At 39.6% G+C, this 16949-nt stretch overlaps 1 protein-coding gene across 1 annotated transcript in view; it reads left to right on the forward strand.

Moving 5' to 3' along the window:
* L3MBTL4 (L3MBTL histone methyl-lysine binding protein 4) overlaps positions 1 to 16949 on the forward strand; it is a gene marked incomplete at both ends in the record, with an annotated part of 378564 nt that overhangs the window by 183440 nt on the left and 178175 nt on the right. The window contains 1 exon segment of the mRNA XM_080936343.1: positions 12412 to 12526. Within this exon segment, the coding sequence (XP_080792469.1) occupies positions 12412 to 12526 (115 nt within the window).

The following is a 16949-nucleotide window of genomic DNA, read 5'->3' on the forward strand; positions in this document are numbered from 1 at the left end:
TCTTGTGTATTATTTGATAAAATTTTAGCAACTAAAAAGTCAGAATAGAGAGCATTTCCTTTAACTCAGGCACCTTTCTCAAATCTCCCCTGGAACTGCAACCTCTGCCTGGCTGTCTCCACAGGTAGCATTCTTCAGATGTCTGCTGCACTGCAGAGGAGACACACTGCTCCTGAATTTATTAGCATACACTCCCTTAGCCTTCTTTGGTTCCACAGTTTCTTTTTCTACCTATCTGAAGGTCCTTTGATTTTGTTTTGTTTAATTTGGCATAAATGCAGCAGATGCATCTGAGCCTTGCTTTTCCTTTAGTTGTCTTTATGGTCTCACATGGAGCTTTCTTGGACCCTCCATCTATATCTGGGATTGACGTAGGTTCCTTCATATGTGTTAATATTCATCTTAAATTTAGAGAAACTATTAACAATGCTCATCAAACACCAATGCTGCTCATTTTTCTGTCTCCTCTTTGTAGGATGCTTGTTACACAGGTCATGTGGTTAGAGAATATCCACATGTCTCATGGTCTGGTCTATGTTACCCATTCCTATTTTTGCTTGTGCTTTAATTCCACTAAGTATCCTGTGTATCACTGGCTCCTTCTGCTAATGCCAGCTACCGTTAAGCTCCCTCGGTTAAGTTTTAGTTTCAGAGTTGGAGATTCCAGTTCTCATGTGCCCCTTTAATGATTTAATAGTCACTAGACTCTATGCTGAATTGTCTGTATCTTTTCATATATTTAGTTCTATTTTCTATCTGTAATACATTTCTAAAATTTGATGCCCTTCTTTGGGGCTTTTCAGTACGTAGCCCAGTGGGTTTTCCTCTATGTCTATATCTTCAGGGCATATCATGTCCTGTTTCTTAGTATCATGGGAATGTGATACATATTGCATAGGAAAGAACCATAGAGACATAAGTAGATAAAATTTAACACCAAAGGGGCCAGGGGGCTATAAAAGGATGATGATCCTCCTTAAGGTCCTGCCAATCGTGATTCAATAGTGAGTTCAGTTGCAAATGCAATTGAAATAAGGACCTTGAGATGTGATCATTATAGATTGCAAGAGGGATCCTAAACTTGGTGAAAATATCCTAAGAAAAAAGTGCACAGAAGAGACAGAAGAGGAGAAGGTTGTATGAGGATGAAACAGCGAAAGAAGGAAGAAGCGCCTGAAGCCAAGGATTCAGGGAAGGAAAGAAGCAAGCAGCTTTCTCTGGAGTACAGGAAGGTTGTGGACCTGCTGTACTTCCTTCAGAACTCTGGCCCATAACTTCAAGATTATCGGTGTTTGCTGTATAAAGCCATCAAGCGCATGAGTTGCCACAGCAGAATAAAGAAGCTAATTCAGAGGCTGAAGAGGAGAGGCTGGTGAGAACTGAGCAGGCCAGGTCATTTGGTGCTTTAATCTTAGTGTCTGGTACGGTTTATATTGAGACCCAGGCTTCCCTCTGACGTTCACAAGCTTTGCCTTAAGATCTGATGACTAAGATATGTCAGGAGCTCACGTACAGATGCAACCTGAGTCTTGTATCTCCTGACCTGGTGCTCAAACAAACAAACAAATACCTGTGTCCTGTAGGCCCATGGCCATCAGATTCCCAGCTCCATTTGTGTCTGGGTTAGTTTCTTGTCCAACATCAAACTCAACAAAAGCTCAGAGTTACTGCAGTAGGCCACCTCCACTCAAGAAGAAAAGGATAGCACCTTCTTCCCAGCTAGGAAGGTCATTCAGCCTGCTTGGACCCCAGTTTCTTTAGAACTTACAGCTTCTAAGACATTCTGTCATTCTGGTACATCTAATTTGCTTGTCCTGACAATTTCCCTCAGCAAGGCTCCACCACGTGAAGGTTCTATATCATCCCAAGCGCACTACCAAACAAGGCCCAAGGGTTCCAGTGCGTGAGCCTATGGAGCACAATTATTCAAATCACCCAAAAGCAGAACTTTCCAAGATGTGGGCTACAGAGCTAGAACAGTGCATAATGACCTCTTAAAAATGTTTAAATATGTTTAACTGATATACATACATGTAAGCTGTATGTATCTGTGCTTATAGGTATGTACTGTATACCATTTAAATCAAGGCAAGCATGTCTAGATAACTAATTATCATCCCTTCCCATTGAGAACATTGGAAATCCTTTTATCTAGGTGTGGACACATGTGGTCTCTGTCACCACACCTCCCTGGTGACCCCAGAGTTGTTACTAGCTGTAACTTAGTTCCCACTGACCAGCTGTCCTCAGCACTTGTCTGTGCCTGGCATATTTCATTTAACATCATGATCTTCAGTTCTTTCTGTGTTGTCATCAGTGACAAGATTTTGCCATGTCTATGCACCACACTGGTTGATGGACACTTAGACATTTAGAATTTTTACTATTATAAATGATGCTATAATCAAAGTGGAAATGCAGGTGTTTCACCAATGTGTTGATTTTATCTCCTTTCATGTATCTAGAAATAGAAACATAGAATCACATGGCAATTCTATTTCTTCTTTACTTTTTCATGAAACTGACATATTGTTTTCATAAATGGCTGTACCAGATTTTCCTCCCAAGCAATACTTAGACAACCACATCTCCTTTCAAATCTTTGACAATATGTCTTCCTGTTTGTCTTTCTGATAAGAGCCTTTCTTCTGGGATGAGGTGCTATCGCCCTGTGGGTGTAACTTACAAGCTCTTCACTCTTAAGAATGTACTATTGAGTATTTATATCAGCTTTCTATTATGTTTTTAATATTAATTGTACCAGGAAGCACTCATATGTATAATACCTATTTATATAATTAGAAATATCATACAGCTAATTACCAATACCACCTCTGGCATCCGAAGGTGGATTTTAGTGGGTTGTATATAAACCTTGTGAAACACAACAACTTCTAATTAGAGATTTGTGCCCTGAGATTCCAAGGAATAAAACTAAAAGGAAAAAAAAGGAGAAAAAATATTAACTGTGAAATAAATGGAAATATTTACAGAAATTTTGGGGAAAATCTTAGGTAGGATTTTTTTTACGGTCTAGATTAGATAAGAAAATTATCCCTAGGTAGTTAGTTTTTTTCCAATGCTTTCATTTCCATGTTTGCCATCTTGGTCTGAAGCCCAGGATGTGAATGATTACCTGGGCCTAATTTCTATATCAGGAGCCTTGTTAGCCAAGTACAATTTCATCAAAATGAGCTATATTTCTGATATTTCATTATGAAAAATACAGGAAGCTATGTAAAAGTCTTAATTTATAAACATTCCATTATGTCTCTTGTTTGAACATTGTTTTCTGGCTTGAACATCACTTGTTTCCCACAGAAATCTGGTATATTTTAGGATCCATTGTTCTGGTTGCTCTGAATCCTGGGTGACAGATGAAGTCAGAAAGGCTCCTGCAGACAATGGAAAAGCTGCCTGATTCAGAGGGCTTGGTCTATGTGAACACAAACACTGAACAGAATTTGAATGCTCACACTTTAGCAGCAACACCAACTGCACTGAGCAAACCTGAACCCCATTTCTCACAGTGTAGTCCTTGACTAGAAACAACACACAAACCCTTATCTTAGGTCTTTCTTTATTTGTCTGCAAACAATTAACCAGGTTTTCGGAGGCTATTGTCCTAACACTCATCTTCCCACACCCCTCTGTAGAGGAACCACATTTGTTGAGCTTGCAAGCTTTTATGGTATTTATTATTATTTAAAGTGTTAAACAAATAGATTTATTATTTATGGGAGAATGTTATTAATCATAAGCTTCTTATATACTTGTACAAAATTTATTAGAATAAGGAATTTCAGAAAACAAATATTTGTTACTATACCAATAGTATATTACGTTGAATAATAAAATAGTCCCTTTTTATTTTTAAACAGAAAAATTTATATCCAATAGCATACTTATTGAAAACAACAAAATATTTCATTTATTAAAATTATTTCAAGAAAATATAACTTGTAGCATAAATGCAAGTTTGTAAATTCATTTCTATTTCCTATATTATGATTTATTTTTATAACCATAAAAGTCTAAGATTTCAAATCATTACTAAATGCAGAAATATTGAGTTTACTTACAGCAATTCTAAAAAATAAAAATTCCACTGAAAAATGACCCCCATCTTTTGTATTTTCTTTGCACTATGAATCCAACACTGGGAGACAGACTGGCTTTTGGCAGATATACAGTTCAGAAGAATCTTTGTCATCAGCACAGACACAAATATCTCAGTGTCCTTATAGACTATGGCTTTCAAGAGGCTCAACTCAGAGCCAAATCCACAGCAGACACCAATCCCAACAAAGCTGTCCCCAGCTCTTTGCATGGCACCCTAGGAAAAATTCAGTCTTCATGTTTTACTCTTGGTAACATGTAAGACTCAAATTCATTTTGTAAGGTCATCAAGGTGTGTGTGCATGCATGCTAGTGTGTGTGTGGGGGGTGTGTGTTCCTTATGTAAGCTATTAGAATTAGAAAGATGACTATGGAAGATACTCATTGCTATGTTTCTTACTTCAGACATCTTAGAAACCATTCTCATGATACATAGCTTACTCTGGCTGCTCTTGGACCTGGTTGCATGTGCTGATTGCCCATGTAGATTGTGCATGTGGATGGTGCCTGATTGTATGATTCAGGGTGTTTCCATTGGTCACAGTGTGTAACCGTTCCACATTCCTTACACTGTGCAGTTGGTTCTTACTGGGATAAGTTGAAATCTGCAGCTAACTGCAGTGCAGTTTTGCTCATCATGTGAGATCTGCATGAGATTGCTCCAGTGCCTTTAGCTTACTGCTTATCGAATATTTATTTGTAATGATCTCATACTTACATTATCCAGCACTATCATTTCTTAACTTTGCCACAAGGTTTCTGGTTGTGCTCCACAGGATTGTCTGATGGTAATAATGATCCCTTTGTCATTAATGATCTCCATTTGCTATTGGTGCTTGTTCCCTTTGCTTGTTTAGTTTGTGGTCCAGGCTGGCCTTGAACTTGCCACAGTCCCCCTGCTTCAGTCTTCCCCATATGTTCTACCACGACCAGCAACTGTTGTCTCTCTAAACCTCATCACCATACTTCACATGCTTTGTGTTCACAGAAATAATATTTTACACATATTGCCTGTGTCTTTCTTGAGTTCATAAGTATCCAGATAGATCTATAGTGGAAATCTAGAATTTCAAGACAAACAGGGAATGTAGACAGAAACAGTTTCCCCCACAAGGGCTAGCTAGTGTCTGTAAGAGAACATAATAGTGGTGTTGAGGGTGGTGGTGCATTGATGGTGATGGTTGTGCTGGTAGTTAAGGTGGTGGTGGTAGTGGTGGTGGTGAATATGGTGGTAGTGATGGTGGTTGTGATGCATTGATGGTGATGGTGGTGGTAGTGGTGGTGGATATGGTGGTAGTGATGGTGGATATAGTGGTGGTGGTGGTGAATATGGTGGTAGTGATGGTGGATATAGTGGTGGTGGTGGTGAATATGGTGGTAGTGATGGTGGTCGTGGTGCATTGATGGTGATGGTAGTGGTAGTGGTGGTGGATATGGTGGTAGTGATGGTGGATATAGTAATGGTGGTGGTGGATATTGTGGTAGTGATGGTGGTGGTGGTACATTGATGGTGATGGTGGTGGTGGTGGTGGTGGTGGTAGTGGTGGTGGCAGCCTGCTGAATAATTGTGAAAGAATGCTCTCCAAGCTAACAGTGCATGTGCTATGTTTGCCCGCATCACTCTATTTACTGCCTCAGGCCCTCAAACTTGATACATTGTTTGGCAGAGGTAATGAACATATTTATGGTAGCTTTTATCATAAACTCATTTTGAGGTTACTTTATCCTCACAGAACCTTTGAGTCTTTTGTTTTTATTCCTAGTATACTACCCATAGTTATGGAGCCATGGGGCACCAAATGTGGCTGTTGGCATACCTAGAGATGAAATATTTAAAGATTAAGAGAAACAAGAATTAAAGCCCTTGGAATTTGGTTACAAATCTGTGCACTTTTATTCCTGGTGGGAGTCTTATGAAGAGAGCATCGCTTACGGGGAGAATGGGTTGTATCTGTTACAACTGTAACCATAGCGCTGGAGGAATGGAAACTTCTGCAGATGTGATTTGTCTCGATGGGATCATATGGCGGTGAATGGCCCCTGTATCAACCCTTCAGCGGATTTCTCTCCAGCTCCCATCTTGTAAAAGAGAGTTGGCATCTGACTTTAAAAAATTATTCCTGATTGCTTTAGATAAAACTGTGGGTTTCAAGGCAAACACATCAAAGAGCTGCTCTGTTGCCGTGCTCCTAAATTACAGAAGCACCAGGAAAAAAAATCTCAAAACCATACTCAACAAACACTGGAGGACTTCCATTTCCATCCTAGTTTATACTGTGCTCAGAGCTTTGTTGAAGAATGAAAACTACCAGCTTAAGAAACAGGATCAAACACCCAAAGAGGCTGAGAGTGGCTGTTGTACAAACCATTGATTTTCAATTCAGACCTAGAGGTTTCCCTGTGATTTAGCCGCAATGATGACTCAGTGATGACTGAGGTATGAGCCCCAGCAGTGCATGACACCCAACTGCAGTCCTAGCTCTAAGAAGCACAGAGGGGTCCCTGGGGCTCACTGGCTCGCCCGCTAGCCCATCAATGAGCTCATTGGTGAGCAACCATCTGATAGAAGAAGGTGAAGAACAATAGGGAGGAAAGCACCAGACCACCCACCCATGTATACACACACACATGCACACACATACTCACATGCATGCACACACACATACATGCATGCATACACACATGCATGCACACATACACATGCATGCACACATGCAAACACAAACACATGTTTTCTGTAATACTTATCACAATATTTGGCATGGGATAGATGGGAGATAGACGTATATAGATTTTGAAAATTATGGGTGAATTTGGAGAAACTGATCAGGGAAAGATTGAGATTGCTCACCCAGAGTGTACACAGAGTGTACTGTGCACTTTGTGTGGGCAAAAGAATGGGTTTCAAAGTCAAAGTAGGATGGTAATGCCAGATCCATTGTTTTTTTCTTGGTAGCTTTGGATGTAAATTGTAGCTAGTGACATATGAGTATAAAATACTTTTAAAGTACATTTTTTTTTTGTTCCTTCGTGGTCTTTCTTCTCCATCCATTCCTAGGTAAAGATGCTGTGGTCCATTGCATAGTTTTATTTAACATGAAAAGGCATTTATTGTTCTGGAATGCATCTCTGCATTATTTAGTATTATCTATCTTCACCGTGAAAGTGTGTGTGTGTGTGTGTGTGTGTGTGTGTGTGTGTGTGTCTGTGTGTCTGTGTGTCTGTGTGTCTGTGTGTCTGTGTCTGCTTGCAGATTCACAGAGCCTCACAGTTCATTTTCTTACATCTCCCTTTCAGTAAAATATATAACTTTCTGGCTATGTGATCCAATCTGCCCAAATTTTACCTTCTCAGAAGCTCTGTAAATCACTTGTGAAAACAATATATTATGGGTTTTACACTACATATAATTCATGTTGTATATGTCATACAAAAATAAAGCATACTGTACCTTGCCCAGTACTGTTGCCCTTGGATTCCAGCGGTGTTCTGTAAAGGTGCAATCCAGCATTCTGCCTGCAATGGAACAGATACCCATCCTGCCATTGTTCAGAAAGCCTGATTGGCATTCTTTAATAAAGCTCAGAGCCCCCTCAAAGGCAGCATGGTAAACTGTAGCCTTAGCACCAGTAGCTCTAAGTAATAGATCCCAGGATAACATACAAAAATTCAGTTCTTTGTCCTGTAGTAAAAATCTAAGGGTCCAGGGTCAACTTAGTGAATTTTGAATCATCTAAACTATGCATTAAACAGAAGCTGGGCCAGATACTGTAAAGAGTCTATTTAAGTAAGCTAGAATCACTATGTCTTGATAATTTATATGAACATTCAATAGATTTTAATATATGTTCAAAGCCTGTTCAACTGGATATTAATATTTAAAAGTTGGCATTTGGCAGCTGAAAATATAGTAATTATTTATAATAAAATTATTACAACTGGACTTTAACATTTTTCTAAATATTTTATCTCCCATCTACCACAGTTATTAGGTTATGTGTTGTTCAGACATTGGGGTTGAGCCCTTACACTACATGAACCACAGCACTTAGGCAGGAAATATGACTGAAGAGAGAGGTAAACTTACTGGACTCAGGGGGAAGCTCCAGGGTGGGCTTTGAGCAGGAGATCATTAGGACAGGTAGAAAGACAGTGTCTTCTCCGATAGTACATAACTTTATATTTATAATAAGAAGGTAATCTCTACTGATTTTTAACATAGTGATTTAACCCCCAACTATGCAAAGCATTAGCTATTGATAACTCCCAGATGCCAAGTTAGTACCAATGGAATTGTTACTGTTTGACAATAGTAATATAAGGCAATGCTTGGTTATTGATCAGACCTCTGGTCTCAAGTCCATAGAAGTGGAAGCAAGGAGAATGTGTATTTGCTTTACAGAATCTCAGATTTGGGGAAAACCATACATATGCAAAACTGTGATAGTAGAAATGATTTGGCTTTCATGACTCCCATTTGCTTTTCAGAGAGATTCTGTAAATATCTATCAGTGCCAATTGCCTCTAATAACTTGACCATCTGGTTAGAATTTTTATAATTGGATTTTCTCTCCAGAGAGATGGAGATCTAAAATTATAAAAACATCTTTTGGAAAAATGTTATGGGGTCAAAATTTTTACTGTATATCTCCAGGTTGGTGAGTGCCCTCAGAGGGGAGTATCACATTGATGGGTTAGGAAAGGTTCCCTCACAAGTGAGTTGGTCTGTCTTGGGAAATGGTTATTGAGGTCACCTAATGAGCACAGGGAGATGTTGAACAGAGCATATGAAAGCTGACTCTCCTGTTTTCTGCTGTGTGCTGACGGGGCATGATCGCTGTGAGGATCACACCTTGCCTGTCCTCCACACCCTTTCTCTCCATCACTTCTCCGAAGAGTCATCATTTGTCAGCATTTCCCTCCAGCCTAAAATGCGGTGTTTCAGATTTCTGGCACCAACACTCTATAGCTTGTCACTTTTCTGCTTTTAATCGTCATTTCCTTATTTCCATCGTTGAAGGGTCTTGTTGTAGAATGTGAATTTCCGAGTTGGCAGGCATGGTTTTGAGCCAGAGTAGAGAGGGTTTTACCCACACCCTCTGGGTTGACTCTGCTGTGACTATTTTCCCTACCTTTCAGTCCTTTCCTTTGGCAGCTTAGACTTGATCGTAGCTGGCAAGTCCCCAGGGCAGTGTTCACCAGGCAAGCCCAGCACTATCTGTTCCTCAGGTCGGACTTTCTGTATCACAGATATCTGTCTTCCTTCCTGCCTTTTCTCAGATGTTGTTCATTTTGCAATGATTTGGCCTCAAAGATTTTGCATTAAGTTTTCGAACTTTCTCTTGTTTCATCTTTACACTTTCTAGGCTGAGACTCTCCATCTGTGTGTTTAAGACTATTTTTCTGGAAAAAAAATTGATACGAACTTTAAAGTTCATGTCTGTTCATTACAAGACCTAGGTCATCTCAGTTTGTGTCTACCAGATGCTTCTTTAAAGACTGGTCATTGTTCATGTTCAGATTCTGCATACATATATATCTAATACTTACGCTGTATACTGCACTCCAGCAGTGATTGGGTAGACACTGAGGTTATTCTGTAAAATGAAGGCATTATCAGGCAGCTAGCTATTTGTAATTCTTTTCCACGTTGACTCTTGGCATGTTTAAAGGGTTGGTCTGGAATAGCACTCTTGACTCCTCTTTCCGAGAGATTAGGCCAGTTCTGAAGATGTGATTAAAGACGGTCCCACTGGTTTGTGCACCCAGAGCAACATGTGATCTCTCCTTGTTTTCTTTTCCACAGGCTTTTCATGGTGTCTTCACTTCTCAAACTACAAATATGTAGACTCACGATCAGCCAAGGTCTTGTCAGCATCCCATAAAAACTTTCTCTTTCATGGATGTTTCCTTTCCCCCATTGTGTCCTTCAACACCCCACTGCTTTTTCCCAACTCTGAACTGCGGGCCAGTTCTCAGCACAGGACCACTGCTGTGCTTAGTTTCACTCTGACCTGGATTACAAGTAGGGAAACTTCTACACGAAGACATTAAGGGCTCATCTGGAACACCTTCCGTGACTTGAGGATTCCTTTTTTTTGTATGGTTATGGAAATTGGGAGGCTAAGATGTAGATGTGGTCCTCAAGGTCGAGAGTTTAAGGTCATCCTGTGTATTCCAAGACCTGTCCCAGAAACCAAAAATAACCATATAGTAACTGCACCACACCAAAACCTAGTCATTCTGTGTACTTTGTCTAGCTCTATAGTTTTTACATGAAAAAGCACTCTGTAATGGCCAGAAAGTGAGGTCTGGAAGAAACGCAGTCTTCTAAGCTAGGGAGATTACTAGGTGATAAACTGATTGCTACAAAATCATGAGGACCTGAATTCAATCCTCAACACCCTCAAGAAAAGCCAAGACCAGAAGTGTGTGTCCTCAGTACTGGTCATGGGTAGGTGAAGCCAGGAGGATCCCTGTGTTTGTTGGACAACTGGTCTAGTAGAAGAAGTGAGCCCAAGATCAGTAAGAGTCATATCTCATAAAGCAAACTGAGAAAACAGCAGATGTTGATTCATGATGCCTATGTTAACATGCTTGTAAACATGTTTGCCTATCTGCAAAATCTTGACTATACACAGATGGACACATGCACACACATGTACGTGGACAGGAATATGTCTTCGAAACATTCCTCAATCATTGGTTTGTAAGCCACAGCATCAGCTCAATGCACCTGGAAGGAACACCTTGCACATACCAACATCCTACACATCAGAGTTTCTGGTTCATTGAGTTGAGGGTACCTGGGAATCTGCATGTCTAACACATGCCCATGTGTTACCAATGCCACTGATCTGAGAACCACACTTGGAAAAGCACTTGCTTAGAAATAAGTCTTGAGGAAAATATTGGGCTCAATGTGTATATACATATCATACACACATATGACCCATTTTATGTTTCTCTTGCTGTTTGTAATTCTAGACCTCTAGTCAATGTATTGTTTCTTTTTTTTTCTGTACCAAGGATCTAAGACTTTACACATGCCAGGGACTGGCTCCACCATACATCATTGGACACTGAGCTATAACTTCTCTCTCTCTCTCTCTCTCTCTCTCTCTCTCTCTCTCTCTCTCTCTCTCTCTCTCTCTCTCCCTAGTTTTTATTTTAAAGCGGAGTCTCACTAAATTGCTCAGGCTGACCTTGCACTCACTGTGAAGCCTAGTCTGGCCATGGACTCCTGCTTCTCCTACCTTAGCTGTGCAATAGGTGGAGTGATAAGCGTTGGTCACCACATCTGTTCTCTATTTGATTGGCAATACTAACCAAAAATATATAGAAGAATAGCAGAATTGTTTGTTGTTTACGTTACATAAAATTCACTTTTCAGCCTGGCAGCATATCTTAAAATAGAGTTTTGTATATTCAAGAAATTAGTATTTAATTTGAATTTCATAGGTTGTTAGAATTTTAATTTCTTAGATGCATAATTGAGATATGTGGAAGCATATATATGTGAATGTATGTGTGTATTTGTGTGTATGTCTGTGTATATATGCATGTGTACATGTGTACACAGATGTCTTGGTGCTTAACAAAATGCAAAATGATCTTAAGTTTGTATACCAAGTGGGTTTCTAGACTCTTCTAGTGCTCTATCACATGAGTTCCAGTGCACTTATTGCCTGTCCAGTAATATCCTTCTGTGTGTGTTCTGGGACTGAGTACCTCATAGGACCTGTACACGCTAGGCAAGCACTGTACTACTGAGCTGGCTCCCTGGGCTTGGCTTCTCTGCGTGCCTCCATTATTTCTGAATTTGCTTATTTGTGAGGATTTAGGAAGGATGGCTACTCTGTGCTTGAATTCATGCCCTTTCCATCAGATATGGTCTCATAACAAAGTCATCTTGGTGAATGGTGTTTCTGTGATCATGACATGATGTTTGTGGTGTCTACAGGATGGCCCCTGGGAATAAGAAGTATCCTGTTTAGTACTCTAGAGTCTTCATGGCTGAGAAAACACATCAACCTTACCCCAGTTTTAGTCAACATCTGATAAAATTTCATTTTCCTGCCTTTCTGATTTATCTGATGATGTGTTCCAGGAGCCTTTCTTGGCTTTGTTAGAAAGCCCAATGATGCATATTTAAGATTTTTTTTCAGCTGCAAGGTATGATACATACTATTTCTGTTTCAGCTCCAGATATTTGTTTTCAAATATGTTAATGAAGCCACAGTGATATAGTAATTGTAAAGCAGTAATTCCTCAATACCCCTCTTTTAACAGATTCATTTTGATGGCTGGGACCATAAGTATGAGTACTGGATGGATGCTGACAGCCAGGACATCCATCCCATCGGGTGGTGCGATGTCACAGGGCATCCGCTCGAAGTGCCATATGGTGAGCAATTTGGACTTTGATGTTGCCTAGAAATGTTTACCCCGAATTCCACTGTTAATATTGCTTATTTATGTCATTATAGTCATTTTAACTCAGAGCAACAGATAGGTGAATTAATTAATCAGCATTCTAGCTGCTCTGGAAGCCAGTTTTTCACAATTAAGCCTCAAAGGACACACTTTAAACAGATAAGCTGCAATCGTCGCTAATAACTAATTCTCATATTTTCCAAAGCAATCTTTCTTTTCTATAATTTTGCTCAAAGAGCTGAGCCAGAATTTCCAAACCCATCTAGCTTGGTTATTAAAGTTTGATCAGTTCTTTAAGCACCCTATGATAATTTTACCTTATACAACAAATAATAAATATTTCAAAAAACATTAAATATTCAAAACTTCAGAAATTTAAAAATAAAAGTGAGGGAGCACTGTATTTTACTGGGACCTGAGTCATTTGTCCCTTTGTAGTCACTTACAGCTAAGGAGGAAATTAAGCACTCTACATTCTAATGAGCCTCTGACGAAAATACCTTATTCTGTCTGAGGGAGTCCTCTGACCCGATTAGGCCGGCAGGGCTAATCACTGGTTCAGACCTTCATCCTGACTTGCTCCATTCTGTTTGTTTCCTTCCCCTTCTGACTCTCCTTCCATTCCTCATCTTCTTACAGGGAAGCCTGAATGTTAGTAGTGAGGGCTGATTGTGATGCTGTCCAGTGGTGATGGTGCTTATCCCTGAGAACTTAAGGCTTCAGCATTTTGTGACAATGTACATTTTGTTGAAACAGATACTGACATTTTGTCAATCCTTGACTGAAAACCCTGGGTGGTTTTTTGTGGTGCTAGGTCTCTCAAATTCAACAAAACCATTAATATGCTTATACAGGAGACTTACAAAGTATTTACAAGCCAACACTCTACGAAGGTGGAACTGAAGGAGACTGGACAGCAATGTGTAGAGGTTCTGGGCCATGGAAAGGTGCTAGCATTTCTGTTTGTGCTATATGCTCATTCAAGCATGTGTGTGTATTGTGTGTATGTGTGTGTGTTTATATGTCTATGAGTGTGTGTATATATATATATATATATATATACATGAGTAAGTGTGTGTATGTATTTGAATGTGTGTATGTATGTGAATGAGTCTGTGTGTGCATGTGTGTTTATGTGCATATGTGTATATGCATGAGTTTATATGTATATGCATGTTACTGTATGTGTATGTATGTACATGTGTGATGTGCATGACTATGTATATGTTTGTGAGTGTGTGTATATGCATGTGAATGTGCATGAGTGTGTGTGTGTATGTACATGTGTGTATGTGCATGAGTATGTGTGTGCATGACTATGTGTACATGCATAAGTATATATTGTATGGATGTGAGTGTGTGTATATGTATGTGCATGAATGTGTATGTGTGCATGTGTGTATATGTGTATGACTATGTGTATGTATATGAATATGTATATTTGTGTGTATATGTGCATGAGTATTTGTGTGTATAACATGCATGGTGCATGTGTGTGTGTGCTTGAGTGTGTGTATGCACATGAGTGTACAGGTATGGAGGCTAGAGGAAGACACTGAGTGTCTTCTATATGGCTGCTTGCCTCGTTGCCTTGAGATGAGGTCTCACTGGCTGGCCAGCGAGATGTCCTATGTTGATGCAGCTGCTCAGTGAAACCATGCCCAGCTTTTTACAAGTCAGGGGCTCGGGATTTGAACTCTGGCCCTCATACAGTACGTATTGTACAGGATGTGTTGTGACCCACTGGGCTATCTGTCCTGCCTCAGATGCTGCTTCTCATTCTCTCTTAACGACACACACCAGCCTTCCAGGACATAGGTTCTCCTGTCAATTAGCCTGATACCCCTTAGTCCAGCAGCCACTTTTTAACTAGTGGCTTTCTTATTTAAGTAGAACTTCAGCCTGGAGAGGGGTAAACCAGCATCCCCAGTGTAGGGAAGCTCTCTCTATTCCAGATCCTGGCTCACTCTCCTTTGTCAAGCTACCCTGAATCTTCTACATCTGAGTCTGCACCAAACTGTATTTCAACCTAAGACCATGTCCTGATCTTCCATTGATGTCCTTCCCTGTCTCTTGACCCTCTCTTTTAGAGCTCTGTCAGGTTTCACAAGATTCTCAGAATCTGGTCTGTTCTCTGGAAGTCCAAGTTCTAGATGAAACAGCCTGGTTATTACAGAGGTGGAATCATGACATGAACCAGCCTGGTTCTTACAGATGTGGAGTCACGATGTTCAATCAGGAATTAAATCTGCTTTCTGTCTTTGTGCCTCTTTGTATCTTGGTTTTCTCATCCATAAGGGAGACAATATATTTTTAAAGATAAAGTTATTAGTATGAAAGGAGATTGATATGTGCACACCATCCCAAAAACTCCTGACTTAAATCAGATATTATCTGCTGTCAGGAAATGTAATAACATTCCTTAGATTTTCATTTTTATGTAAGACAATAGATTATCAAAGTTTTAACATTTGAAAATAAACAAACATTAATATGATTAGAGTTTTCCAAAGTAATTTTAATTTGTTTGTTTCCAAGAAAAGCACACTTCTATGTGTTGCTGGAAATTTTGCATGATTCCTGTATTTTTTTTTGTACTCAGTTGATTTGAATCTCTAGAATTTGGGGGAAGGATTTGGTGCAATTGGCTCCCTTCCCTTGCTGAAATGTTTTTATTATTTGTTATAGGTTTTATATTAATAATTATTGATTCAACATAAATCATTGTGCTATTTTTTGGGTCAGACTCATTCATATCTGCATCAGGAGTATTTATTGGTTTTTGATATGTAAATGTAAAATTAAGTCCTGCTTGTGGTGTGGTTCAACGGGTACCACCCATGACCCCAATGTAGAAACATAGCTGCAGATGTCTACAGTTCTCTTCTCTCTTTCTCACTCCAAGGAGTCTGTTCTTTTACATCAGACTCTTTCCTACTGGAAGCAGACACAGTGTCGACTTCCTGCAAGCAGACAAGATGGGGCTCACTGCTTGTGTTGCTCTTTGAAGAGCATGGCAGTGCTTTGTCAATGAGCTCATGGCCGGCAATTCCCATTCCTTTTGGGTAGCAGACAGTGTGGACCCTCTAGCCTTCAGTCTCGGTGCCCAGGACCACCTGGGCTTTAAACACGTTTGTATTAAGCCAGACCTCCGGTCACAGTCACACTTTTGTCTGGCACATCATCCTGACACCCTCTTTTATACCTCGTGGACCCACTGAATGCATCCAAAGAGTCTCAAAACAACCTATTCCCTTTCTCTGCCTGTTCCCGCATCCAGATAAAATCTTCCTTCCCAAAGACAACCGAGTCCTCAGCTGGTATCTAGTGCCCATGTGCTAGGGAGCAGATGCTATTGGTCTTTAGTTTATATCCCTAAGTTGTTTATACAAACAACCCTAGTAAGTCACATTTTTCCTGAGTGGTTTATCTATGTATTTATATAATCCAAATTATACTTTCCTGTTGCAGATTGTCCTGCAGCCATTTGGATTTTGATGTTAATTTTACTTCCCCAAGGAGTGCTGCCTAGTCGCATACTCAGGTGACTTCCTCAGAACCTTCCCATTTTAATAGTAAAATAAAGGTGAGAGCCCGTGATTGGGCAGGGGAAGGGAAGGTGGAGAGAGAGGGTTGGAGGAGAAGGGATAGAGAAGGGAACAGAAAGAAAACCAAGATGGATCTCAGGAAGGATGAGCTGGATCCAGGTGGACTTAATTGGTGTTGGGTAGCTATGAACATTTTAAAGATTTTATAGGTCTTTTATCTTATATGAAAGGACAGTTTATTAGATACAATCATTGTCTATTAGATATAATCTTATTGTGTAGAGGGTTTGTGGATTGAAAGTTAAATATATAAACCTGTGTGAAAAGCTATTGGGACAAAGAGTCATGTTTCTGTTGGGTGTTGGGGTGTTGTCCTCTACACAATAAGATTGCATCAAATGGACAAAGACACAACCTGCCCTTCTGTAACACCTTTCTGCCCCTAGGTATCTTGCATCATTTACAGTCAGATCAAAGTAATTTTATTTCAAAAATCAAAACTAAAACAAAATACACACATAGAATTGGTGATTATGAAAAGATAAGACATCTAATATTAATTTGAGATATTGTAGTGACATTTCTACTTTAAGAAAATTTTTTGAGACAGAGTCTCACTATTTTGTTTTGGCTGGACTCGAACTCCCTATGAAGATTAGGCTGAACTTGAACTCACAGAGATCTTCCTATGAGTATTAAAGATATGTAACACTCCAACTGGCTCAGATAATTTTTATATTCTACAATTTTATTTGTGTAACAATATCTTCAGAAGATAACAACAATTATATTTTTACTTTATGATATGTGTTATGCATACTTTTTTTCATTTATTTCTTGTGAATT

The sequence above is a fragment of the Micromys minutus genome, assembly GCF_963924665.1.
Source record: "Micromys minutus genome assembly, chromosome: 23".
Taxonomy (NCBI): Eukaryota; Metazoa; Chordata; class Mammalia; order Rodentia; family Muridae; genus Micromys; species Micromys minutus.